At 47.4% G+C, this 27650-nt stretch overlaps 1 protein-coding gene across 2 annotated transcripts in view; it reads right to left on the bottom strand.

Moving 5' to 3' along the window:
* Positions 1–27650, bottom strand: part of BNIP3L (BCL2 interacting protein 3 like) — a 327918-nt gene that overhangs the window by 39641 nt on the left and 260627 nt on the right. For both annotated transcript variants that reach the window (XM_069618854.1, XM_069618855.1), the window contains exon 5: positions 3019–3168. In XM_069618854.1, the coding sequence (XP_069474955.1) occupies positions 3019–3168 (150 nt within the window). The remainder of the gene's footprint in view (positions 1–3018; positions 3169–27650) is intronic.

Below are 27650 nucleotides of genomic sequence, written 5' to 3'. Positions count from 1 at the left end.
TGAGCCCCTCTGAGAAAGGGAAGGAGAAAAGGAGGCGCTGGATGGCGGGGAAAAATAAATTCTGCCTACTACTGAAAGGACCCAATGCTCGCTCAATATGTCCTTACACAAGTATAAGAAAGAGGACTCACTGGCACCCACTGGGGTGTTGTAGTTACGCACCTACACATCATTTGGTCTGCTTTGGATTTGGAGTGGGTAAAGAATCTCTGGAGACGGACAAGGCGATTTCCTTCTCGGCACACTGTATAATCTGTCTTTGTTTAAGAGCTTTCTGCCATTGAGAGGAAGGTTCATGATTAGATCCTGTGCATCAGGTTGAAATTTGGCAAGCCTGAGAAGGGATTGTCTATGTAAAGCTGTTCCCGTTCCCCCCCCCCCGCCCCAACCCGAACTGCAGTGTCTAGGTGGTAATGCAAGGCCTCCACAAGTTCTTGGGCTACCTGTCCAGCCTCTGCCAATCCCAAGCGGATTACCACCTGATACTCCAGCGGTAAGAGTGAATAATGATCACCCAACTACTTCGAAAATGTTTAATTTTACCAGAGCCAAAACTGCCTCTGGGCTCACTTAGCTTAAGGAGGCATTTTGGTCCAGCTTTTTTTAACAGCATCCAGGTTTTGGGCATCTTGTGCAAAAGGCCCTTGAGCAATGGAAGAAGAGGCTGATGAACCCTTTTCAAACAGTTGCAGCGGTCTCGATTGTTGAATGGGCTGCAGGATGCCTCACTTCACACAGGGTATCTGAAGAAAGTGGGCAATGATGGATGTCCAATTTATTTTTCAAACCGCCTCTAGTGATTCCAGATTTTGCCAAATATTTAAAGCTTCCCCCACCACACATTATTGCATATGGATTCCGCTCCCTATGCTGCTTTGAGTGACAGCACTGAAGAACGTCCTGGTCTGAATGGGAGGGGGGAATCGAGGAGCAGGAATTCCTAGGTATTCCATGTGCCCCTGCACCCACTCATAAAACGCCTTTGCCTACGTGGGGATTTTGTCAGAATAGCTTTCCACAGTGTCAGGGTCAGGTCTGGATCTGTCTCATCCTGAGGGCCTGAAGGCATTGGCGGAGGCAGAGGATCTTTAGGCAATGGTGAAGGCAGTGGAACCATGGAATTCACTAGAGGTGTTGCCGGTTGAGGAACTGGCAGAGGTTCTGGAAGACGTTCTGGCAGGGTCATCCGTATCATTAAGGGCTGAGGAGTATTATCAGTGACCTTTTGGTTAGTATGTAGGTCTGGAATTTGCACCTGCCGCAAAAGGCTCCTAAAGTACTCCTTCACAAACTGGGAGTGCATTAACTCCCAACATTGACCAGAGAAATGGGCTTCTCTTGTCGAGTGATTGTGAACATGTACACTCTTAAGTCCAGGCAGTGCCTTTTGGGGACCATTACTTGGTGGAACTGCCATCGGAGAAGCAGAGAATCAACAAGGGATCACTCTACCCATGCCGAAAAAAGATGGATGCCCAAGAGATCCCTGCAGAACAAAAGTGTCGATTACCCAGGGTGGAACAGGGGACTCGTCACCCAGTGACTGACCAGATTACGGACTGGACACAGTAACCACATCAGAATGATGTTCCATATTTCCCCAAGTCTGAGGCACGGAACTGAAGACCATAGTGGCCAAGATATACTTAGCAGAATGTTGGTGTGCCGGGCCTAACACGTTCACAGGCCTTGAGGAACCCTCAGGTGAAAACACCTGCCTCCCCTTGAAATGTCTTAAAGGAGAAGCACGTGCTTTGCTGCTAAAGGCTCAGGTGCCATCCCCACACAGCAGACATTCCCATAGTATGGATGAAAGGGGATGGGATTAGGAGTAAAATACATTTCGGCTTGTTTGAAACAATTTAATGTATTGTGACGGTCAGTGTATAATGACAACCACCAAGTGGCGACCAGTAAGCACCTTTCTATTAAAATTCAACACGTCAAGCAATATTGAACGGGGATCACTTGATATTGATCAGTATGTATATCTAACACTTTCAGGCGATCAACAGACCTACATCCTTTACAAAAAATTAAAAAAAAGGAAATCTGGATCTGGCCTGGTGTCTTGGGAATTTAGATTTAAATAGGATCCTTTGCTACAGATCAGAAAATATTTAGCGGCAACACATTGCAATTATCTTAATGCAGAACAGTTTTAATTCTGACTTGGACTTCAAAATATCTTTTTACCATTTAATGACAACCCAGACTTCAATATATATGTCCAGTCTGGCTATCTTGATTGAAGGTGAATTTTATTATTTCTAAATCTTTCAGGCCTGTTTGCAACTTTGCATTCACTCTTCCTGTGAGCATAGTCATGTGGGGTCTACTTTGCAAAACCCATACTACAGAATTCCCACTGACCAACCCAGGTAGTTAAACACCTACAGCTATTTTAGAAACAGTAGGCATATTCTGGCGAAAACAGATCTATAGGACGACATCATACTGTCAGGATGACTGAGTGCAACATGGAGAGATCTAAATGTACCACATGGTGTTGGTCCTAAAAAGGGTGGCAGGCGCACAAGAGAATAAAAATATAGCAAAACCATTATTGCAATTAGAAAAGACACATTATAGTCATAAAGAGGGGAGTACTGGTAGGTAAAGTTATGGATACCATACATGCAGTCAGCAAGAAAATGGGTGTCCAGGTGGGAATACATGCACTCAATTTGTAATTTTTCCTATATATTATTGAGTTATGTGCGCAAGAGTATGAGTTGAATCATTAAGGAATGAGGAGTTAAAGAAGAGGACAAACATGACCCACAATAATCCCAAATATTGGACCTATGTGGGCCGCAAGTAGACTTCATTTGCCTTAATTCAGCTCCAATATTGTTTTTTACAATCACATTGTTCCAGAAAAACATAAATCCGATCTGGAAGAAAAATGTTAGACCAAATTGCAAAATGCTCTTTTATAAGCATTCTATTATTATCTCTTACACAATGAATTTAATGAAAAAACGAAAGCATATATTACATTACTCTTACACTTACCCCAACCCCAAAGCTAACACATGGGAGATGAACAGAGAAGGAATAAACACTTTGAGGAACTCTGCCGAGAAGATGCCGCCTTTCTTCATAGCGCCAGTCTTCCTCATACTGAGCGAAACGGCACGCTTAGGGTGTCTGAAATGGAATTCTCTAGAAAAAGCAGAATATTGAATGTTAACCTAAAATCTGAATACAACTTAACTAGTATGTTTTCAAAGCGGTTATCAGAGCAGAACATTAACAACAACGTTTTCGTATCTGTCCTGTGCCAATTTACATGGCACTAATATGTACTATCAGTAGTAAAACAAGGAGAGACCACCTTTATAAATGGTACCAGGACATTAAAAACCTGCTGGAGTAAGACTACAGCAGAACTATTCGAGGATAAGCAGGCCTTCTACTTCGGTCAGCACAACACAGGAAATCTCTGCAAGGACACGAGGACCATCAATGGTCTCTTGTTCCCATACCCAATAACTATGGACATAGTATTCAAATAAGCAAACCAACATTGGCCAGTGGATCATATCAAAACATGTGTGATCTTACATTTCTCCATTAGCCACTTAACCTGCGATTGAAACATTTCAGATACAGACCATAGCATGAACACTAATGAAGGGCATCAATGTGAACTTCAGCAATATTGGAAATGTAAACATGGTTAAACACTTGGATGTTTTGGTTATGGTAAACCGGAATAGAAAGTTACATAATTGCAATCCTGGTTCGCCATAATGGGAATCATATTTTTGGAAAAAGTCTGTTCTTGACATGTAGTTTATGCATTACATTTCCAGTCCAGACTATTGGCGAATAAGAAGTGGTGTCCTGTGTGTACATGTAGAGAAAGAAAGGGCCTTCATTCCACAGGGCAGATGACTTTTTATGACTGGCTAATTTGCAGCTTGCAAATTAAATGTTTTGAAGTGTGCTACAAATGCATATAAAATATTGTAGCATACACTAAGCTAGCACTCTCTATTCCTCCCTCACTACGCAATCTTTCTCTCTCGTTTTAGGATGTTGTGTCATGCTGTTAGTTGCACATTTGCTAAACCCATCCCAGGTGTTGTGCAACAGAGAGGAATAAAATATATCCAGGCATCGTGTTATTTTGAAAAGGCAAAATGAATTTTCCCAACACTGCAAACTGGATCTTTTAAAAACGTAACAATGTTTGTTTCTAAGGATCATTTCCAGCATATATTTTATCCAAAATAAGAATGCTACACTTGCTTTATTGAGCCAAGTGCATTACCAAAACCTAGAATAAGCATAGAAGACCAAATTGACATAACTGTAATCATCTTTCTGAAGCATCTATCTGCTTAATTCACATGTTTTGCATATCCCGACATATAGTGGTTGCTGTAGAGTATTACAAGACAGCTTTTTCGATTTCAAAAAGGGACGTTGACTAGGCCCGACTGTAATACTATCCCTACTGGGACGTGTACTGCACCCATGATCCCTCACGCGTCGAGGTCCTCAGATGAACAAATTACGTATCCCTGGTAATGTTCTTTCGATTGGATGTTCCTCCCATTCATTCCTCATCTTTGATATCTCCTTCAAGCCTCAGCTGCTTCGGAAACTTTTTGCTCTCAGTAGACTGCGCAGTGCATCGTCGACTTGATACCCCTTGACGGCCTCTGTCCGTTCTTGGGTATGAGGTCACAGACTATGGGCCGATAGACATAGAACGTTTTCCTATGGGATTGCACCATTATAAAACACTTCCATGAATCAGGCACTATATATATAGCACGCACTGGACCCGTTACTTAAGTTCTAGTTTTTCCCTCTCTTCAAAAGCACAGACATTAGCAAGTTCAAAATGACCAGACGGTAAAAGAGCGGTAGGTATAATACACAGAAAATCTTCTAAGAGGCGAGGAATACGTTGCAGTGATATCCAATCTGAAGAACATTGCCAGGGGTAAGTAATTTGTTTTCTGAATGGATTGTGTCGTCTCACATATTCCTCATCATTGATACAATCCCAAAGCATTATGATGTAGGAGGTGGTAACAAGAATTTATTGATCATTAACGCTGCGTAAGACAGCTTTCACCTCCTGTCCCGAACAGAGTCCAGACAATGTTTTGTAAATGTATGCAGAGAGGACCAAGTGGCAGCAGCACAGATGTCCTGTACTGGTACACCCCTCTGTAAGGCAGATGAAGTGGCCACACCCCTAGTTAAGTGCGCCCTTAAGTCAACAGGAACACCTTTACCCGATAAACTGTTGCACTCTGATATGCAAAGTATAATCCAGCAGGGCAAGGTTTGCTTGGTCACAGCCAGTCCTAGCTTATGACCCGTGCAACACACAAAAAGTTGTTGTCTTGCCCAAGCTTCTCCTGCCTTGAGGTGTAAAAGCTCAAGACCCTCTTAGGATCAAGACAAAGTCTCTCCTCCTCCTTGGAGGGATGCGGTGGCGGTAAAAAGTAGGGAGCACAATTTTTGGAGTTGGGTGAAATTCTGAAACTACCTTAGATAGAAAGGTAGGGTGGGCTCTCAAAACCACCTTCTCTTTATAAACAGTGGTAAAAAGAGGCTTACACAAAGAGCCTGCAATTCGCTGACTCTACGCCCCAATGTAATGGTTGTTAAGAAAATAGTTGACAGTTTTGAGGGTCAACATCCTTAGAGGACATGGCTGAAGAGGATCAAAAGGAGCACCCATGAGGAATTTCAGCACAATGTTCAGGTCCCAAATGGGTATAGTGAAAGGGACTGGTGGCAACACATTAGTAAGCCCCTTCAAAAATAGGACTACAATCAGGATCTTAAAATAGGATCCCTTCTCTGGCGAGCGCTTATAAATAGATAGCCTTTTACAGTGACAATCTGAAGTCCCTGATGGGCCAAATGAAACAAAAAGGACAACACCGCCGGTGTGTCGCAAACAAAAGGATCCACATTCTTAACTCTGCACCAGCTGCAAAACGTAGTCCAAGGCCAGCAATGCAGAGACTGTTGCGGGTCTTCTAGCTGAAAGCAACACTTCCATTACATCTTCTGGGAAGTCCTGATCTTTGTATCTCAACCTCTCAATAAAACAGGCGTGAAGGTTGAGAGTCCTGATATTTGGGTGAAGAATGTAACCTCCCTCTTTCGAGAGCAGGTCCTCTCTTTGGGGAAGACCAATTGGAGGACACATCAACATGTCCTGAAGGTCTTGGTAATATGTCCACCTGGCCCAATCCGGAGAAATCAGGATCATGGATTTCCCAAACTTCCTCAACCTCTTGATGACGTGAGGAATGACGGGGACTGGAGGAAATGCGCATAGGATTGTAAAGTCCCAGTCCACTATGAACGCATCTCTCAGAGGAAATTCCCTGGAGCAGAACAGGTCACACTTTCTGTTAACACTGGACGTGAACAGATCCACTTGAGGGTTTCCCCAAAGGGCAAAGATTTCTTAAAGAAATTCCTGAGCTAGCTCCCACTCATGAGAGACTGTGCTCTGCCTACTCATAGCGTCCACCGACATGTTCGCCTCTCCGGCTAGTTGAACGGCCGCGAGAGAGATTCCTTCTTGCAGTGCCCAGAGCTGCATTGCCTCTCTGCACAGCCGTAGTGACGCTACACCGCCTCTCTTGTTGAGGCAATGCATGGCCATTGTGTTGTCCATCATCATCAGGACATTCATTCCCCGTACAGAGGGCAGAAAAGCCACCATCGCTAGTGGGGACCAAAATCCGCTGATTATTAGATAGTTGGCGTAGCGCCCCTACCTGTGAGGGAAGCACCCATAAGCACTGTTATCCCCAGCAATGGTTGGCAAAAGGTTCCCCCTTTATTGAGCAGGGCACACGTAGCGTTAATGCATTTTAACACCATGCTACTGGCAGAGAAAACTCTCTTAGGCAATGTGACTTTTCTCTTGTCATCCCGATCAGGTGGTATAGTTGGGTAGGCTGCAGCCCTAGATGAGGAGGTAGCAGCCTACACCACCAAACTTTCTGTAGATGGATGTTTGAACAAAAAATCCAGATCCACGCTTGAGGGTTTGTACTTTCTAGTGAGGTTTTTACTCACTGCAGGGTTGGTGTCTGGGGCTTCCCAATTGGCCATTACTCTACTCTGGAAAGCAGTATGCAATGGCAAAATAGGATCCTTTGAGGACCCTTGTCTAATATATCGGTAAGGTCATCCTGCTGTTAAACTGTGGCAGGCCTTCGACATCCCAGATACTCTGTAACCCTATTCATCAGTTAATTGTAAGAGGACTCTGCATGAGCAGAAGGATCGGTTGTAGCAAACTCCACCTCAGGAAAGTTATCAAGGTCACTTGCATCTCTCAAAGAGTCAAGTGTTCTATCTTAGACCCTTCTGAAATCAGAGCCTCAGGAACATTTGGGGTCACAAACTCAAGCCCAAAAGGAGGGGTGTCTTAGTCAAAAGGCTCATCCTCCTCAGAAATAGAAGACATCAAATTTAAAAAAAAGTCTCTCTTCGGAAGAGGTTTACAAAACTTCACTGGCGATTGTGAGTAATCGGAGGGTATTCTCCCAGGAAGACCTCGAGAATCCCTTATTCAGGTGGCCAGGGAAGGGCTGGCACTCCCAGATCCCAACCGTGGGGGTGTGCGAGGGAGGATCACCTGGGTAGGGGGGCCCGGAGTTACGCTCAGGAGAATGCCCCAGGTGAGACGCAGTATAATACCAGAGTGGAAAATGAGGAAGAACCTGGGTGTTTTCCTTGGTTATGCTCCATCTACCTCCCTTCCTTCCAAAGAAGCTCCCTTGATCAAATTCCGTCACCCCTACAAATCTGGCAAATTCCAAAGGAGCTCAAACCCTGTTACTCTAAAAAACCACAACTCCCAGAATCCCTGTTTTTCTGTTTTCTATCCTAACACCCAAGGGTCAAGCAGAGTCAGACAATTGACCAAAATCACACACACCTGATGGCCCTTTCCTTTCCCCACATGGATAAAAGATGTGTGACAATGAGACAGCTAGGCGGCTTGAGGGAAATTAAATGGGTCTTTATTCAGATTATTTCAAAAGGATAAAAAGAAAAATAAGCTTTAATCAAAAATTGCTACAATGCCCTTTCTCTGTGCTTATGCTTCTTCTCTGATCCTTGCAGGGGATCTGGTAAGGACTTCTGGCAAGGCTTCTCCTCCTAGTCGTCATACACCCATCAGCCTTCAGCAGCTCCTGATGTCCTGTCTGGTTCGATCTGCAACAAAACCAAGAATGAACACACTCTCGCCTTCCAGCGCTGTCGTTATATAGGCAGAGTTTAACAGGCCAATCAGTGTTCACTTCCTCCTCCAGTCTATATAAACTCTCCCAAGCCCCGCCCCCTTTTCCTTTGAGGCATTGCAAGCGGTCCTCGACCTCCACCCGCTCCCTGTTCCAGTCATCTCTGACCAGGTGAGTTCTTAGTTCCTTCCTGGAAGGGTTTTGGTGGGTGTCTGGGAGTCTCGTGTTTTTGTCCTGCTCTAATATGTTGTTACAACGCTGTCTTTCATAATCTGCAGCTCAGCGGTTCTCAGGTGGGTTACAACTGCTGAGTACCCACAGGTTCCCCATGCCGCGGCAGCCCCACCTCTCCCTGTTCGCGGTTCCTTGATTTCCCTGCCGGCTGTCAGAGTCGAACGTCGGCGTCACTTCTAATTCGCATGAGTGCGATGTTCTGACTCTCGTGTGTCCACCCGAAGGTTCCATGTCTTTCAGACCGCCGCCAGATCCGAACGTCGGCGTATCTGCTACTTCGCAGAAAGGCTGCGTTCCGACTCTTTTGGGCTCGTCCCGGAGTTCCATATTACATTTCTCCGTCTGTGCTTCGCCTGGATTAGATATCTCCTGACCCCACCATTCCCCAACCAGGTGGGTCTCTGGGTCTCGGGCCCCTCCGTGGTATAACTGACCCACTTGACCGTTACAAGGTGGAGCACAAGAGCACAGAACTAGCAAGGCAGACTGCACGACGTAAGAGCTAACTCAACACAGCAGTTCAAGAGAAGGAGAAAGACGGCGCAGACCAAGGGGGAGACAAGGAGAGAGTCGACCTTGCCCTTTCCAAACCAAGGCCTATGGAATCTCCGCAGACAGAACCATAAATTCACGAACAATAGCCAACATGTATTGCAACAGATGTGCCCGGTACGCAAGACCCTCCTCTGCTGATTACCAAGCCAGTCTCAGTGGTACGAACCTTGACTCCAAGACATCAGAAAGCCAAGCAGTTCATCACACCTGGTTAGTCGAGGGGAGTGTTGATAAGAAACCAAAATGTGTTGAATGAAAAGTAGCCGAAGGATAAAATGAACTTTGAAAGCAAATGGATACTATTGAGAAAGAGAAAGCCAGACACAGAGGAGTCCGACACCACTGGGGGTGTCCATGAAGGAAACTCTGGGCGATTACCCAACGGTAGAAAGACTACCGTAACCAGAATGCCTTGGGAAGAGGCGAAGACCAGTCAAAGTGGTTATACAGGGGTCTCATAAAAAATCTTCTGTATTGTCGAAAGTCTTTGAATGACAGAGAATGGTGAAAGCTAAGGGAAGTGAATCCTGCATGTTGAAAATAAGTGCATGAACAGTTTGTTACAAAATTCGGTGAGAGCAGACCCGGCAGATGGAAGCCGGCAACCAGTGGCTAAACCCGAAAACGTGTTTCAAAAGACATTAAGATTTAGGAAAGCGAGAAGTATTGCAAGACAAGGGGAAGGGAAGTGTCCTTCCTGTCATCAGTTGGGTCAGAGCCCGACCGAGGGAGATCCAGAGGTGAAAAGTAAAGTCCCAAGAGGAATTGTTGGTAAAGGCTGGCAAGACTGAGCCCGACATAGGGAAGCCGACAATCCAAAATAAGGTGTAGAACGAAGTGAACCCGACAAAGGGGTGTAAATGAAATGTGTATCATAAAGGTTGGCAAGAGTGAACCCAGTGGAGGGATGCTAACAGAAAGGGGTGAGGTCTTAAGTCCCTATGAACATGTGTGTTGTCAGGAGTGAACCAAATCGAGGGCGATTCACACTGCATTGTTTGAAAAGACATTAAGAGTCATGAAAACAGGAAATATTGAAAGACAAGGAGAAGTGAAGTGTCCCCCTGGTCAGTTGGGTTTGAGTCCGGCCGAGGGAGATCCAGAGGTGAAAAGTCATCACCCAAAGTTCATTGAGAAGAAGGAACTGTTTAGTTGTTTTGTTGTATACGACTGTAAAGGGGTCTGTTCCCGGAAGAGGGGGACCCAGGGGTGAAGCCGTCACCCAAAAATATATGTGAGCAGAACTTTGTGTTTGTTGAAAGCATCAGGCCCTCGAAGGTACTAGACTTTTCTGGGAAAGAGACTTAACCATCAAAGAACCAGCTAGCTGGTACGGAGCTGTCCACTTGTGCTGGGAAGACTCAAGCGTGTGCTGTGCTTTAAAGTCCCACCTTGTCCCATGCTCAAAAATGTGGGGAAGGGAGACCTCAAGGCAATCACATCCCGACTTATTTGTGAACACTTTCTTCTTAATTGTGATACCCTATCCAACACTCTTTCGGGAATTAGTTGCAAGGAACTGGCAATAGGTTTTTCTTAGTATAGGCCCTTTTAATTTGACAATGCCACTAGGACTGCCTTATTTTTCCTTTGATGATCGATGCTTGCTCCCATCTTAGATTTAGGTTTAGTTTAGGCGTTTTTTCACCCTATATTTATATATTTATAGTTCAATAAACACCCTTGAACTGTGATCACTTGTGTCTGTCTTTAATGTTGTCACCATGCGTTCCTTACACGATGCCGAAGGCTTCTACGTCGAAAGACCCGACCTGTGGCTCGATGGATTAATAGAGGAATGAGGCCTAGACCTTGCCTTGAGGCTTTGAGTCTACTCAAGGGGTTAAAGGCTTTGAGCCTGAGCTCGAGGGCACGCAAACTGAAATATCTTGAGGCAAACATCCTCCCACTTTACCTTTCAATGTGGACTTACCTGGGCTAGACTTTGTATTCGGGAGAGGAGTCGGAAGACGTGGAGCTGGACCTATGATGCCTTTTCTTGGGCTTCTTTCGAGAAGCTGAAGACGAGTGGTGCACACCCCTTCTAGACTGCGAGCGCTTCTTGGAGTGCTTCAGTGGCGGCGATGCACCTGTCAAGCTCCTTTCATATGAAGATCTCCTATTTAGAGTCGTCGATGGGATTTTGATAAGGGTCTATCCGTAGTGAGTTTCCCCTTCTTCTTTTAGCGCCTTCCCTGTCATGGACTGACAGGAACTGCAGTCTTCGGTCTTGTGTTCGATACCCAGACACCAGATGCAAATGCAGTGTGGGTCCATAATCGACATTTTGGCCCCACAATCGACACACTTCTCAATGCTAGTCTTAGGAGTCGACATTGCAAACAGCAACTGTCGATACAACGTCAATGAACCAATCCGAAGCTAAATGTGCAGCGGAAAAACAGAATTGCAGTAACAGGCGCAGTGCATGCTATATATACAGTCAGTGATGTCATGCCCATGAGCTGAAGAAGGCCATCGAGGGACATTGAGTCGATGATGCACGGCGCCCTCTACTGAGAAAAAAATAATCCAAAGCAGCAAACGCTGGAAGGAGATATCAAAAATGAGGAATATGTGGGAGGATACAATCAATTAGAATGTTATTCCCCGCCCCCGACCTGAGGTTGCCTGGAATAGTGAAGTGCGAATGTGAAGAAATGTAAAGTTTGTTTATGGTGCTGCTACTCCCATCGAGGGGAGTCCAGGTGGGCCCATGTGAACCTAAACAGATACAATCATCATAAAGACAATTAGAGTTATTTAACACTTGTCTTCTGAGACTTGTGGATCTATTTAGAATAACATGCTTTGCATATACTAGCAAGCAGTACCAGGAGAAGGTGGTGGGTTGATGGAAGGAACCAACACAAACATGTTTTATCATTGCTTGTCCCACTTGTGAGTCATTCCTGATATGGGTGTCAACACAATAATGCTGTGTGAAAGTTTGTGCAGAACGCCATATGGCGGCTTTAAATATTGCATCTAGTGGCACGTTAGCAATAAATGCTAATATAGCCCCTGTGCAACATGTGGAGTGAGATTTGGGTGTAAATGGTAGTGTCTTGTTTGAAAATGTATAACAGGGCTGGATGCACCATACAATTCCTCTAGAAATAAAATTGTGACAAAGGGTCCTGCCACAGAGAAGGCTTGAAGTTCACCCACACTTTGAATAGATGTAATCGCTATGAGAAAGGCAACCTTGTGAGTGAGATCCTTTAGGCTTGCTTTATACATTGGCTCAAAAGGGTGGCCCGCAAGCTTGCGCAAGACGATGTTTAAATCTCAACCAGGTGGTGGGTTTGTGATTTGTGGGTACAGACGTTTGACTCCTTCCATCAAGGTCTTGACGACTGGTACTCTCCACCAAGTGATGTTGCTTTGAGAAGTGGTATAAGCAGATAGAGCTGTGAGATGGACTTTTGAAAACAAGACCAGAGTCTAATAAGTGTAATAAATATTGCAATATATGTGATGGAGAAGTCAATAGGATTGGTTTTGACTTTTTACACCAAACTACAAACTGTTTCCACTTGTTAAAGTAGCAGTGTCTAGTGTTGGGTTTACGGGCCTCTTTTAGGATTTCCATGCATCTGGCAGGCAAATTAAGGTGGCCGAACTGAATAACGTCAGGAGCCAAGCAGCTAAGTTGGTTGTCTGGTGTTGAGGATGAAGGATTAACCCCTGATTCTGTGAAAGCATGTTGTAAGGAAATGGCAGTTTCACTGAAGGCCAGATGGACATTATGGGGTGGTGGGAAAACCATGTATGATGAGCGCACATGAGAGCAATTAGGATCAATTTTACTTTCTGTGATGAATCAGAGGTGATTCTGCTCATGTGGCCAGGGAAAGGCAGACACTTCTTGATCCTGGCCCTGGGGTGGTGTTCAGCGGGAGGACCACATGAGAGGGCAATTGGGCCAGGAGAACTGGGAAAACCCTGTTACTAACTTCCCTAGAGACCCTACCGTCTTAATGGCCCATTGTAGAATTGAAACCTTCAAAATAAAAGGTCATCAAAACATTGTAGACTTCCACAATGCCCTAAATACTGGGGCGAGGAAGAGGGATTCAGAGGCACTAAACTGCAAGATGCAGTCTAGAGGTTCTAATGACCCACACCTGAGTGGGACTTTCGAATATATAAGTCCCCCTCAGGTGCAGGCCATTAGAAGCAGAAGGTGGAGTTGCAGAGAGCACCTGTTGCAGTTTCAGTGGAAGAAGAAAGGAAAGGGATTTGCCGGAGCCGCCATCATCTTTGAAGCGGTTGTCGGTCTTGAGAGGGTCTCCAAGAATAATGGCTTTGAATGCAGAGGTTGCACAGAGTGAAGGTGTTGTAGCAGGCTTTCCCCCTGGAGAGAGAGGCTCTCCTGAATGTGTGCTGTGTCCCTGTGGCTGCAGAGCACCTGTGTACAATAGGAGTAAGAGGGGCTCCTTTCCCAACCCGCATGGGCTGTGGGAAAGCCAAAGCAGTCTGCCGTGCAGGAGGCGGCGGAAGAGGCAGAACGAGCAGCAGCAGCGGATTGCACAGACCGGTGAGTTAACCATTGTTGGGTAAAGCCGGTAGGCTCTGTACGCCACTGCTGGCTGCTGATCCCAATTTTCAATACCGAACTGATCTAAATAAATCTCATTGGTGAAATACGAAATTTGTAAAAATAAATCTCATTGGTGAAATACGAACTTTGTAAAAAGACAAGAAGAGAAAGGTTACAATGAATGCTATGGAAGCCAAAACCATTGCCAAAGTGAAGAGGGGGCAATACTTCAAAGAACATATAATCCATATTGGCTAAATAACAAGAGAACATTGTTGCAGAAAGATTGTAACCATTTTTACCAGAGCGAGGAAGAGGCAATAGTTGAAGATATCAACAAGTATTGCCAAAGCCAAAAAGGGACAAGTGTAACAAAGAAGCATTGTTAGAAGTTATTTGAGGTGAATGTAGGAAAACAGGAGTGGCAGGAGAAAAGCCCTCTTGGTAGATGGTATCAAGGAGGAGAGGAGAATAACCTGCACTGCCTGAGGCAAACACAAGAGCGGAATAAACAATGTTAACCTGTCTTCCGAAAGCAGTTGTGAATTTTGATGTTGTTGAAAGATAAAGGGCCTCTTCAGGAGTTTGGCGGTATCCCGGTGGTAATACCGCTGGGATAACGCCAGCGCAAATAGCATTACCGCCAGCGTCAATCACGAGTAGCGGTACAGCAGTAAATTCCCATTCCCCATTGGGTCCTTTGGTCCTAATGGAGTTGGGGGGGGCGCTATTACCGCCGAGGGTAATGCGCCAGCTGTAATAGCACCGAGAATGGGCGGTAAGGGGAGATTTTTACCTCCAGCAAAAAGCTAGAGGTAAAACTCCCACTTACCGCCCGACTCATGATTGGGCCAACCCTTAAATGCGGCGGTAATGGCGTTACCACTGCATTTAAAGGCTAAGGCCAACTCATGCTTTGAATCTGGGGAAGAGGATCCAAGCCACATTGCAAGGATACAAAGTTAATAGTTTTATGTTGAACATAACTGTTATTTCTGTTACCTTTGAATTGCCATATTTTACCTTTATGAGTTTGATGTATGTACAAGTGTGAGGGACAGATTCATTTTAGGCAGTGTGTCATCCAGGTGGCCAGGACACGGCCATTGCTTTTGGATCCAGTTCCTGGGGATGGACCAGTGCCGCAGGATCACCTGGATGAGGGGTCTTCGGGAGTAGGACACTGGATGGTGAGACTCGGTATTCCCTTCCGTAGAAGACCTTTTCCCTATCCTACCAGGTAGGTTACTTAGAAACTCAACCACCCCCTCCTTTCCCAACACAAACCCTTTCTCACGGACAGCTCACCATGAGCGAAAAAGGAATAACACCAGAGGTGTATAACTGACATGTCCAAGTACAATGGTCAGGCAAGGCCAGGCAATTACTGATCATTACGCACACCTGACTTCCATCACACTTCCACACACGGATAAAAGGCGGAGCACGAAAGCACACTCTGAGCAAGGCAAAGCACACGAGGAAGCAGCAATTGCAAGATGGCAGTTTAATCCAAGGAGAAAGCCGGCGAGACCAGAGAGGGAAGTGCCCTTGACCTTTTCAGACCGTTACTTCGCAAACCTTGGCAAATAAGAAACCTAAGACCGGGGAATAAAGCTTAAGAAGCCTGCATTGTGTGTCAGAGGTACCCGGGGCTCTCCCATGTCGATTACCCAGGCGGGGAGGAACAGTTGCAGCCGTGGTACTGTCCTTGGCTCCTACAACAAAGCAACCCCGGTAAAGACAACACAGCCGGCGAGTCAGAGAAACAGATAACAAACCAGCCTGTGTTTTGAACCAATGTTGCAGGCAGCAACATTGTATGAAGATATCTAAAGAGAACAGTATGTGAGACCTATGCGAGATATGTGACGAACGACACAAATATAATTGGAAACCAAAGGAGTGACTGAGCTTTGGGATGCTAAGAAATTATAATTTAAATTGCTGTAGTGACTAACGTACTCCTAGTCCATAGTCCGCTTTCCTCCATACCGTATGGGCGTCCCTCGCTAGGGACGGGAAACAGAAACTTTTTCACCAGAAAAAATGGTCTTCCCCTTTAAATTTAGATGTGCGCTGGGGAGCGGCCCTGGGAGCATACACTCCCTTGACTCTGCCTACCGGCGCCACTCCTCAGTCCCCTTTTACGCGTCGACAATATTATGATTGCCTAATGACACTGAAATGTTACGGGGAGGATGGTGGGATGTATGGAGGAAAGGGGGACTATATACTAGGAGTACGTTAGTCACTACAGTGAGTAACTTATATTTACTCCTATGTCTCATCCCCTTTCCTCCATACTGTACGGGCGATTACAACTGAATGCAGCCGTGGGGAGGAGAGTTGCCCCTCTAAGAAAACAAGTTCTTCAAAACTACCTGGCCAAATTCTGTGTCTGATCTGGCGCTGGCATCCAAGCAGCAGTGTTTGCAAAAGGCTGATGGGGATGCCCAGGTGTCCGCCTTGCTGATCGTCTGCCATGGGACGTGTCTTTGGAAAGCCACCACCGTGGCCTTGGCTCTGATGGAGTGAGCATGAATGTTTGCTAGCAAAGGCCTGTGCTGCCCCTCATATGCCTCCTTGATGGCCATAACCATCCACCTTGCTATGGAATCCTTGGAGGCTTGACAACATGGTTTTAATCCACCAAAAGTGATTAACAAGGCCTCCGATTTACAGAAGCTCTTCGTCCTGTCCAGATAGAATCTTAGAGCACGCCTGACATCCAGACAGTGCAATACCTTCTAAGCCTCATCCTTTGGCTCTATCAAGAATGTTGGGAGTACCATCTCCTCGTTAAGGTGAAAGGAAGAAACAACCTTAGGGGGAAAGGTAGGATGCGTCCTGAGCACCACCTTGTCCCTGTGAAAAGGGATATAGAGCTCTGAAGCCATCAGAGCCTGAATTTCACTGATCCAGCCTGCTGAAGTAAGTCCATCCACTAGGGCAGTCAATGGTAACAAAACTGACGTCTGCTGACGCCATGGGTTCAAAGGGTTTGTGGGCCAGGGCGCCCAACACCACGTTAAGGTGCCAGACCGGATATGGACGTTTGACAGGAGGGTATAATCTGGTCAGATCCGCCAACTGCCTTTTAACCTCCAGATTGGAAGATAAGATGTCTCTGGAATTCTTGTAGACCCCTAATGCCGGCAGATACATACGGCAGGTGTCTACCTGCACACCTGAGTGAGCCAGATGCGCAGAGAAGAATAACACCTCGTCCAGTGATCATGTCAGCGGATCAATCTTGATGTCTTAGCCCAGTGGCAGAACCTGGTCCACTTGCTTCTTGCACCTTGTATGATAGCCAGGTTGCCCTGTGACAAGTGTAGATGCTCCAGGGTGACCTGCTCAGGAACCAAGCTGCCAGGGCTAACTTCTGCGGCGCGGGATGGACCACTGTGACACCCTGCTGGGAGAGTAAGTGGGCTGGACCCAACGGCTGGAGGTTGGTCTGACAGTCGGAAGTGCTCCGAGAACAAACGTGTTGCCGGCCACCATGGCGCTATCAGAATGAGTCGAAGGCTCTGTGACTTCCTGACCCTGCAGATGACCCTGTGATACAGAGGAGTGGGGGGAAACGCATATACATTCACGCCGTGGCAGGGGATCTGCAACGTGTCCCCCAGTGATCCCCTGGCTCACCTCAGCCAGGAAGTAAACTGAGGGCACCTATTGTTGTTCATGGTGGCAAATAAGTCTGAGGGTGACCCCACCTGTCCAAGATCCCCCTCAGGACCGCTTTGTTCAATTGCCACTTGTACTCGTCGATCCCCAGCCTGCTTAGCCTGTCCGTCTCCAAGTGGACTCCCCCAGCAGGTGGACCGCTGATCAGTGAATTTCTTTCGACAGTGCCCACTCCCAAATGTCGATGGGCAGCCGGCAGGGTGGAGAGGACCTGGTACCTCCCTGCTTGGTGATGTAAGACATGCAAGTGGAGCCATCTGTCTGGATGCACACCGACTTGCTGTTGACAATGGGGAGGAACGCTTTCAGGACCAGCCAGATGGCGATCATCTCGAAGCCAGTTGATGTGTTCCAGCTGTTCCTGTCGTGACCATACTCCATGGACACTGGTTGTCCAGTGTAACCCCCATCCCTCTAGGGACGAGTCTGTGGTAATAATGAGCTCTGTAGAAGGCTGCCTGAATGGTCTGCCTGGCGATAGGTTGGTCTCTGCACTTCACCACTCCATGTCCGGGTGTAGGTGTTGTGGTATGCTATTTGAGCTGCCTGGGAACCCGTTTCTCGATTCCAAGAGGCTGAGAAATGCAGCTGCAGCCTCCCTTATTTTGAGTCTTATGTGTAGCACAGCCAGGAGACAAGGCGCTATAATTCTGAGCAAGTGCTGGTACCACCATGCTGAGGTCACTGGTCTGCTGAGAGAATGCCTGGTGGCTTTCCTGATTGCAGTGATCTTGTCTGCCGATGGGAAGATCCTCCCCGCCCTTTTATCCCAAATTAGCCCAAGGAATGTTAAGGACTGAGTGGGGAGTAACTGCGACTTCTTGAGGTTGATAGAAACCCATAGATCGAATAGCTTGTACGTAAGTGTTGAAGCTGTCGCGCTGTACAGCCTCGGGTGACCCTGCTCGGACTAGCCAGTCGTCGAGGTATGGATAAAGGTGGTAACCCTCTGCCCTGAGCAGAGCTGCTACTGAGTTCATTAACCTTGTAAAGACCCTCTGAGCCAAACTGAGGCCAAAACGGGAGGACCTTGTATTGAAAATGAAAGCCCATGATCCTGAACCTCAGAAAAGAATGATGGGGCTCCCAAATTGGGACGTGTAGGTAAGCATCCTTCAGATACAGGGAGCGCATCCAGTCACCCCCACCGAGTGTCTCTGCAATGAGTGCTGGTGTAACCATCTTGAACTTTTGAAGGGGTAGGGAAAGGTTCAAGTAAGATAGGTCTAGAACAACTCTCAGGCAAGACTGGTTCTTTATCTGAATGACAAATATCTGGGAATAGAAGCCCATGCCTCGCTGTGAAGCTGGAACCTCCTCCACCACCTGACTCGCAATGAGGGACAGGGATTTTCGACCAAAGGAGTTGCTGTCCCAATCTGTGGGAGCGGAGGGGAGGAAAGAGGAAATGGAGGGATTGGCAGACAGAAGCCTATGGAAACTACTAAGAGGATCCATGGGTCCGCGAACCTTGCCCTCCAGGAATGGATGTGAAGGGAATGCCTGCCCCCCACCAGAGACTTATGGATCTGGATAGCATTGTCACAGTGTTTTACCCTCTGAGGCTGGTGCTTGGAAGGGGGACTGGAAAAACCCCTTGGGAGAGGATTTGTGCTGCTTGCACCTCTGCTGGCTAGGAGACCGGTCTGGCTTTCTAGCGTGTCGTTCCTGAAAGCCCATTGAAGCCAATGGAGGTACGAGCTCTGTGCAGATTTTGTCAGGATTGACAGGGACTTAGCCATTTGCGAGCTATTCTTCTTTTTGTCAAGTTCCTCGTCCGTGGTCGAGTGAAACAAGTCCCCCCTCTCAAATGGCAGGTCTAAAAAATGCTCCTGCATATCAGGGTTAAATTTGGTCGCTTTGAGCCAAGCTGTCCTCCTCATGTTGGTGGCGACCCAGTTAGCTCTGCTCGTGGGGTCAATGTGAGACACTGTGGACTCCACGATATCCTGGGCAACTATTTTCGCCTCCGCCTACCCTGCCCTAAATCACGCTCGACTATGGGTGGGAAGCTTCGGGAGGAATTCCGCGGGCTCCCACCAAAGCTTTTGATTCACTGCTGCCAACATAGCGCCACCGTTGGCCTGGCGCAGGTGGAGCATGTCATTAGAGTAAATCCTTTTGACGTAGGACTCCAACAGCTGTTCCTCCTTGCCTATGAGTGCTGATGTGGGGGCAGATGAATAAGACTGCGGTTTGGAATTAAGGGAGTCCACAGCTATAACAGAGGATTGGAGTTGGGGGTCCACCGACAGTATGAGTGAGGTCCCCTACTACCTGCCCATACTTGCCATCAAGGCGTTTATTGGTAGGCTGCGTGGAGTGCGCTTCACCCATCCCTTCTTGGCCAGGGATTCTACATCCTTTTGCAGAGGGATGCCAGTTCTTGTGGCAGGGTGGATGGTCAGCATCTCGGCCAGAACCCCTGCCTCAGGTTGTTCAATTTGTGGCCACAGAATCTCCAGGTATTCTGCCACACCCACCAGCTTCTCGCGGAAATCCTGAGCTGACGAGGGAGTATCCTGATCCTTGTCAGAGGCTGTGCCCGGCAGGTTGGGAGCAGTCGGTGCTGGGTGCAGGCAGCTGTGGCGTGCTGTCTGGCAGTGCCGGGGGGTGTTGTGGGGGCTGCGCCGGAGGCAGAGCCACCATGACTGGTGTGAGCGCAGGAACCAAGGGCTGAACTGGAACCGGGGTCTGTACCACGGTCTGAGCCTGAGGTAGTAGCGGAGGGAGCATGTCCTTGATGACCCCCTCGAGGATGGTGCCCACCTGCGGTGATTTCTTGAGGATAAGAAACTATCCTTGCATGCAGGTGAAGGGCCTGAGGGCATAGGAGCTGGGCCCTGTGGCTGCTTAGGTCTTGCCGGCCCTTGTCGCACCAAGCTGGGGGCTGCGTACCGCCCCTGTGCCAATTTGGTCGGGTATGATGTGGACCAGGTAACTGGAGTTGTCCAGTCCCATCTAGACATGCATTCCCATGCCTGATCTCCAGAAGGAGGCGGCTCCGGGTGAGCCGCCATCTAGTCTGGCCTGGTGGCCATTTTGTCATGCCCCATGGCAGGTGCCTGCTGTGTGGTGCCTGATGAGCTGGGCCCAGTCTCTGTATGCACGCTTAAAAGCGAAGGCTCAGACCTTCCCTGCACCTCAGGTAGAGACCTGGGAGGCAGAGTGCCCTCGGCCATGATGCCGGTAGTGCAACTGCTGCGTATAGGCACCCCCTCTGGCACGATCCCAGTGTTAGAGCAGAGCCCCTCGAGGAGGTCCCCGGTACCAGGGCCTTATGGCTCCTCAGCGGTGGGACCAGGAGGATCTTGTGACCCCCTCGGCCTGTTGGCCGGTAGCTCGAGGAGCCTCGGTCCCTTTGCTGGCCATAGGACCTGGAAGGCCCCTCCCACTTGGGCGCTAGCCTGGGAAGGAGTCGGCGTTGCAGGTTGCAGAGGAGAACAGGGCACCTACCTTGGGCCTGGTCTTCCCCCTCACGTATGTCTTGATGTCCGGAACAGCTCCCTCCACCTGGTCAAATGATTCTTCAGGCTCTCTGGGTCAATGCGTCGCACGCAGTACAGCCGTCCCAGCCGTGGTCGGGGCCAAGGAACCAGAGGAAGAACGCATGGGGATCCGATGTGGGGAAGGAACCCTCGCAGGCCGGACTCCTGCTGAAACCCACCGTCGTCGATATGTTCCGGTGAGGAACGTGGCACCAGAGGATAGAGTATTATCTCTGACAATTGCTATGAGAAAAAAGAAGAAAAAATAAAGTCTTCCAGGTAAGAGCGCGTGGAATTACAAGGCCGGAGGCCTAACCCAGGAGCGCTGGTGAAAGTGGTCCGTTCCCGTTGACATGAACAAGAGGACTGAGAAGTGGCACTGGTGGGCGGAGTCAAGGGATGGCATGTTCCCAGGGCCGCATCCCTGCACGCTTCTAAATTTATAGGGGAAGACCATTTTTTCTGGTGAAAAAGGTTCAGTGTTCCGTCCCTAGCAAGGGACGCCCATACAGTATGTAGGAAAGGGGACGGGACGTAGGAGTAAAGATACTGTAGACAGAGTGGTCCGGCACCACATGGGTGCTCATTCAATCTCTTAGGTATCCAACTGATGCTAAGTGTGAGAAAAGGGAATCTTGAGATCGAAGTGGTCCTGCAACGGTTCAAGCTAAACCCTGTGCACATTCAAAGTCTTCAATGGTTTAATGTACACTGCAATTGGTCCAAGCCCGGCTGAGGGAGACTAATTGGGTAGAAGAATGGGATCTGAGCCCAGCTGAGGGGGATCCGGGGTGAACTGTGAGTCACCCAAGAAAGAATGTTCTCTGAACAAGAAACTTTGCATCTTGTTTTTGTACATCAGGCCCTCTGAATCAAGAGACTTTTTAAGACATAAAGAAACTTAGACACAGAAGGTCCTGATGCTGGTAATGGAACTTTATCCTCGTGCCGCAGACACCAGAGTGTGTGCTTTGCTCGAGTGAACCGATAAGCCTGAGAAGTGTGATCTCCGGTGGGAAACTATATCTGCTGCTGTTTGTTATACTGCACCTTTAAGGAGATTACCCACAAGCCTGTGCTGTTTTAAAAGCTTCAGTCCCGGCAAAAGCGGAGTGATAAGTGTGAGGAGAAGTGTGATCTCCGGTGATCTTCGTGAGCTGAGTCAGCGGAGGCTCGCTGCCCAGGCCGACGTGCTTGAAACCATCTGGCTTCCGTTACGAGTGAGTAATTTGTAACCAGTCTGCCCGTGATTGACTTTGGCCTGGCGTGCTGCTACCCAAGGGGTTAATATCTAGGGTGCGGCGGGAGAATGTGGGGCTAGACCCTTTGATCCCACACGCTCTCATTACCTACAGTATTGTTTCTAAATAGTTTTGTGAGGAGCGCCATTACATGCTTTCCAGCACTCACACCTCAGTTGCTCGCTCTAAAACCTTTATCGCGGTATCGTTAGCCTTTATAAATAAAGGCTGAATCTATGGTTTGAATATGCTCTTACACGATTCCTATGGAAAGCTTGGGGCTTTTAAAGAGCCTATTGATCACACTGAAGGAACAATTATACTTCATAGAGCAGTGCAAGAACCGGAGTTCTGTCTTATCTGCCCTATTTTCTTAAAACTCAGCATTTCTGTGTGGGATACACTTAAGACCGTCCTTATATTGCAACGTTTAACTGTGTTACTCTCCGATATCTTTGAAGTATATTTGAACGCAGGAAGAGACACTGGTGGTCTTTCCTTGTTGGGCGGTAGGGGTTTAACAGCACCGTTAAGGATGGCGGTGCCGTTAAGCCCCTACCGCCCTATTCCGAGGTCCCTTAGTGGGTCCCAGCAGGAACGGCTGATCTGACCAGCTGTTCTTAGCGGGACAGGTTAAGGGACCTTGGAGCTAATAACGGGCCCGCAATTTGCGGGCCCGTTATTAGCACCTTCCCCATTCCCATTGAGCCCTATGGGGGCTCAAATGGGAATGGGGAATGGTTTACTGAATGGGGACTTCTTGGTCCTCCAAGGTCGGAATGGCCCGGTAAGTCCCCCATTCAGTGAGACCGGACCCAGGTTTGGAGGCAGCCATGGCGCTAATAGAGCCATGGCTACCTCCAAACTCGTAATGACCCTCACTGTTATGGCTGGGGGCTGCGAGTGTTCTCTCCCCCTTAGAATTGTTTGCAAGGGAAATACTGAAGAACTGATTAAAATTGAAACTGTCTTTGAACTGATTAATTGATATTAATATTTGTACTTATTGCTATATTAAAGTTGTATGACCTACTGCACTTTTATTAATTGTGTGGGCAAATTTGGAAAAAAGGTGGTAGTTGCTGCCTTTAGGTGTCCACACCTTGGTATCATTAAAGGGAACAAGCACTAGCCTCGGAGCTGATAAGTAGCCAAAGGGGTAAAATCTTACTATGGTAGTAACACTGAGAAGCATGGCTTGCTTGTCGGAAGGGATGCTACCCCAGCCGGGCACCTCTGGTGTATTTAATACTAGGCCGCAAGGAAGGCCAGGGGTTCAGCTACTAGCAGAAAGTCTTCATACCACTCCAGGTAATACCTTAGAGGAATCTGGAGGGAGAAGTCTGAGGGAATTACCACCGACTGTTGGCCAGAACTCTCGGTCAGACAGAGAGCTTTTGGACCATGCAGTATTTGGTATACCAGTAGTAGAGGAAACAATGGCAGGGGTGTTGGGGAATATAAATCCGGCCCTTTCAAACAGAGGGCGAGATTAACTCAATGGTGCTAGATGCTGTGAATATGCAGGCAGGCTTGGTGTCATTTAACTCTATTTTGGCACCAGCGATCTCATACGAGGCAGTAAAGTGTGTTTGTTTGTCTCTGGATTTAAAAATTAAGGAGTTGCCAATTCACGAGTCCCGTGAGCAGGAGGTTGCTCCTATTAAAACAACGTTTGCTGAGCACTTGAGGAGTGACTTCGCCTCTATGGCGGCTACTAAAGGAAACCCATCCAATAGAGCAGATTTACAAGGTTACGATTGGATGAGTGAGGAGCTTAAAACGGATGTGGGTGGGGTGGGTGTGTCTTTGGACTCAAGAGTAGACAAGGGTATCAGGGAGGGGGCTCAAGAGGATCAATTACCAATTATGGATCAAATGTCCTTCCCCGTTTTGTCTCGAATTCTGATTTCTATAGGCAGGAAATTCAAGAACATCAGTTAAAGATCTATTGAATAAAGTGAATTTACTGGAGGGTTATATTATGGCAGTTTCAGTCTATAATACTTCGCCCCAGAATACAGACACTCCACCGATTGGAGTTGTTTCTAAAGAAACTACGGGTGCTCAGAATGGGACTACCCTTTCTCCAACACTGGAGATATCAGAGAATCTAGGTGCTACAATCCCTAAGGGAGAAGCATCACTGGATCTTTTACCAGTGGCTTTGATCCTGGGTTCGGCCCAAGGGCATATGTCAACAAGCAGTAGCCCTAAGGCCAGTCAGCAAGTGAATAGTCTCCCCCACGTCCAAACTGGTAGAGTGGGGCTGTTGGAAAAACAGGAGAAAAAAACTAAAGAATTGTAAACTTCCCACCTAAGCAAAATAATAAGGGCTCAAGGAAATGTTTGAGGAAATTAAAAATCGAGATGGACAAACAGAAGCAACTTCATAGAAGTGTCCTCGATAAAAAAAGAAGAGACCTCTTTAAACCCAGTAATAAAGTCATCAAAAATGCCCCTGTGAGTGAGATGCATATGGAGGAGAGGCTAGTCCCGTTAAAGGACTTTGAGGGGAATAGTCCCTCCTTTGATTTGTGTAAAATATCAGTCTACCCAATAGATGAAAAGGGTCAAGACTGTGAGCTAAATTAAAATTTTGGGGTGTTGCCAAACATGGACTACGGTGAAGGGCGGTTGTCATGATGCCTACCCCCGGGGATCCAGGTCAAGTCCAGCAACCCCGGAAGCAGGCATCAAGTTATTCCAAGCAAGCCCAACAACCCCTGCTAGGGGGTTCCATGTAATAATGTCGCCACAAAAATCTTGCCATGCAAAAATATCGCCGAAAAATGGCAGTTTTTTGTGGCGACATTATTGCATGGAACATGCGGGGGACACCCCCACAACCCCCAATTTTTTATTTGCCCCTGTCCCCATATATATGGTCACCCATATAATATCGCCACAACCTTTTCCCGGCGATATTATTTACGGCAACCATATATATGGGGATAATATTACCTGATACCTGCTAGGGGCTATTTGGGTGCAGTCCTGGCGTCTATGGCGTCAGGCTCATATGGAGAGTCAGTCTCATATGGAGAGGCAGTCTCATATGGAGAGTCAGTCCTGGCAACACAGGCGCCAGGCTCATAGATTAAAACGTACCTGATGCAGACCATGCTGCAAACTTACCTGATGAAGACCATGCTGCAAACTTACCTGATGCAGACCATGCTGCAAGAGCTCCAAGCCAAAAGAGGCTTGGAAGGGACTACTTTACCTAGGGACTATTTTTTACTCGGGTGGGGTCGAGGAGGAATACTTACCTGGGACTACTTTGGAGGCTATTTAAACCACGCCCGAAGAGCAGCACACGCTTTGCGTTATTCTGCATCCAGCAGCGTAACGCTCACTGTGCCTGCAAGTCTGCATCCAGTCTTCTGCCACGCCCACCTCGAGTCTGGAGCTCCTAGAAAGAGGGAGAAAGAAGGAGAAAAGGTTAGAACAAGAGCAATACCTTTGATCCTTACCTGAATTCCCGATCCACCGTGCCTTCGAGCTGGAAGAAAGAAGTTCTTTTTTATGCGCGTCGACTCGCCTGCTACAGCCCCGCGCTGAACTCACCGGCCTTCGCAGCATCTTCACTATCCACCGCATCCTTCTGCATGTTCCCGCCGCACTCCGGCACCTAAGGGGCACACAAGAACAGCAAGGTGAGCCAAAGGGAATAAACAGAGGCAATATTAGTTACCCCCCCATAGACTTACCCGATTTTACCACCGGGGGTACTATTCCTCTTCACGGGTCGGTGTAGCCTCCACCGCATCTTCGCCGCACCCCGGCCCCCAAGGGGAACAAAAGGACAGCAAGGTGAAACAAAGGGACAAACAAGGGGAATCCTTCTCACCACAATAGACTTACCTAATTTTACCGCCGGAGGCATTATCATCATTTCTCTGCACCTGAATAAGGGAGAAAGCCACAGGTTACATACTGACATTATTTTATCGAACTGTGTTGGATAATACAAATCCTTGCCTGAATGTTACCGGTTGCCACAAGGAACTCTTCGCTAGGGTCAAGCTGCAACCTGCAAGGAATCAGACAAGAGTGAAAGTCAGACATTTGAACTCTTACGAACTATATACTTACGGCGTCCCGTCGGAAATCTCACAGTCAATATTGTTCTGGAACTCACCAATTCCTTCGAACCAGTGAAGCAACTGGTTATCTACGTGCCCCTGTGCTCAATGCAGGATGGAGAGCTCATCTTTTCAAATCATCAGGTGAGACTATAAGAGGGGACATCCAAGGTGATCAGTGGGGAGAACAGCGGGGTGGGGGGATTTACGCTCAACTCCACGGGTGGTTAATTCCCTTTCTCCATTTGCAGAAGAATACTCCCACGGGCCAAGCAAACGAAGCTAGGTGGACCAGTCCAGTCTGTCATCTCGGCACTACGCGTCACATTGGTGGAGACCGCAGCTGTCCAGTTCAGATCGACGCCCCTGTGGGAGCCAGGTGAGCGTAAGAGTGGTTAAATGTTGTCGATTGAGGGAGGGGGAACATGCTGTTTTACACGGCCCCTCAACTTCAAGGCCAATGGATATTAAACCCCCTGTGGTGGGCCTATTTGGGCATCCCCAAAGGAAAAGCTTTATGCAGTATTCTCAAAACAGGTGGTCTCAAGGATACTGGTAGGGGGGCCTACTATTGATAAGAGTCTAATGGCTGTACCAACTAGGGGTGTCACGGTATTAGTTTTATGACGGTATGATAACTTTCTTGCCAAATAACGGTATATCATGGTTATCGCAGCATAGCAGGTGGAGTTAACTAATTTTAACAAATATTTTCTTAAAAGGTCATAAACTGTCAGATTTATCATCACAAATAAAACCAGGCACCCATGGCCAGAATTGGGCTCTTCAACATACTTTCCACTGAAATGCCACCCCTTGCTTCCACGAAACAACACAAACACACGTGTGGAGAGGAGGAGGAGCGGGGGTAGGGGGGAGCCCTGCTGCGACTGGCAAAGCAAACTTAATAGTTTTTCTTAAGTGGTCATTTAGGCCTTTAGCTCCCTCACTGGCTACTGGTGAAGATGAACATGTTGCCATCTTGATAATCTGCATGCCACAGATCAATGGAGGCTGATGGTAGTATGCTCTTGTGCGCATACACAAACACGCACTCTCTCGCTTTACGTTACAGCCTTTAGTTTACTTGCGGGCCAAAAGGTGTTCAGTAATCACGGCCATGTTACCCTTTGGTATGGCAGCAGGGAATACCCGCAGAGATGAGTGAATTCCGCGGTGTGACTTATTATATTTAAATTCAATGATAGAACCAGGGAAATCCCCCATTGTCCTATGTTTAGAAAACATTATCCATTATAAATATATAAACCCCAAAGCCGCCAACCCAAGGTAAATCCTTTTCCTTCTTGGCAATGTATTCATTCTTCTTATTGCCAACATATTGATTTTGTGTCAGGCATGTGTGGTTAATGGAATGGCATTAAAAACTGCTCCAACTGAAACTACTTGTACCCAAAAAAAGAAACTTTTTTTTTACTTTGCCTTTTTGCATTTGAAGTTCTTTAACTTACCATTAAGTCAATGGGCCTCATTACGGGTCGGGCGGTCCGGAATTAACAGTGGCGGTAAACCCGCCGCCACTGTTAATTCCG

Source organism: Ambystoma mexicanum, chromosome 10, assembly GCF_040938575.1.
Source record: "Ambystoma mexicanum isolate Mex_15411 chromosome 10, UKY_AmexF1_1, whole genome shotgun sequence".
Taxonomy (NCBI): domain Eukaryota; kingdom Metazoa; phylum Chordata; class Amphibia; order Caudata; family Ambystomatidae; genus Ambystoma; species Ambystoma mexicanum.
The sequence above is the reverse complement of the archived record's forward strand: the minus strand, read 5'-3'. Positions and strand labels throughout refer to the sequence as shown.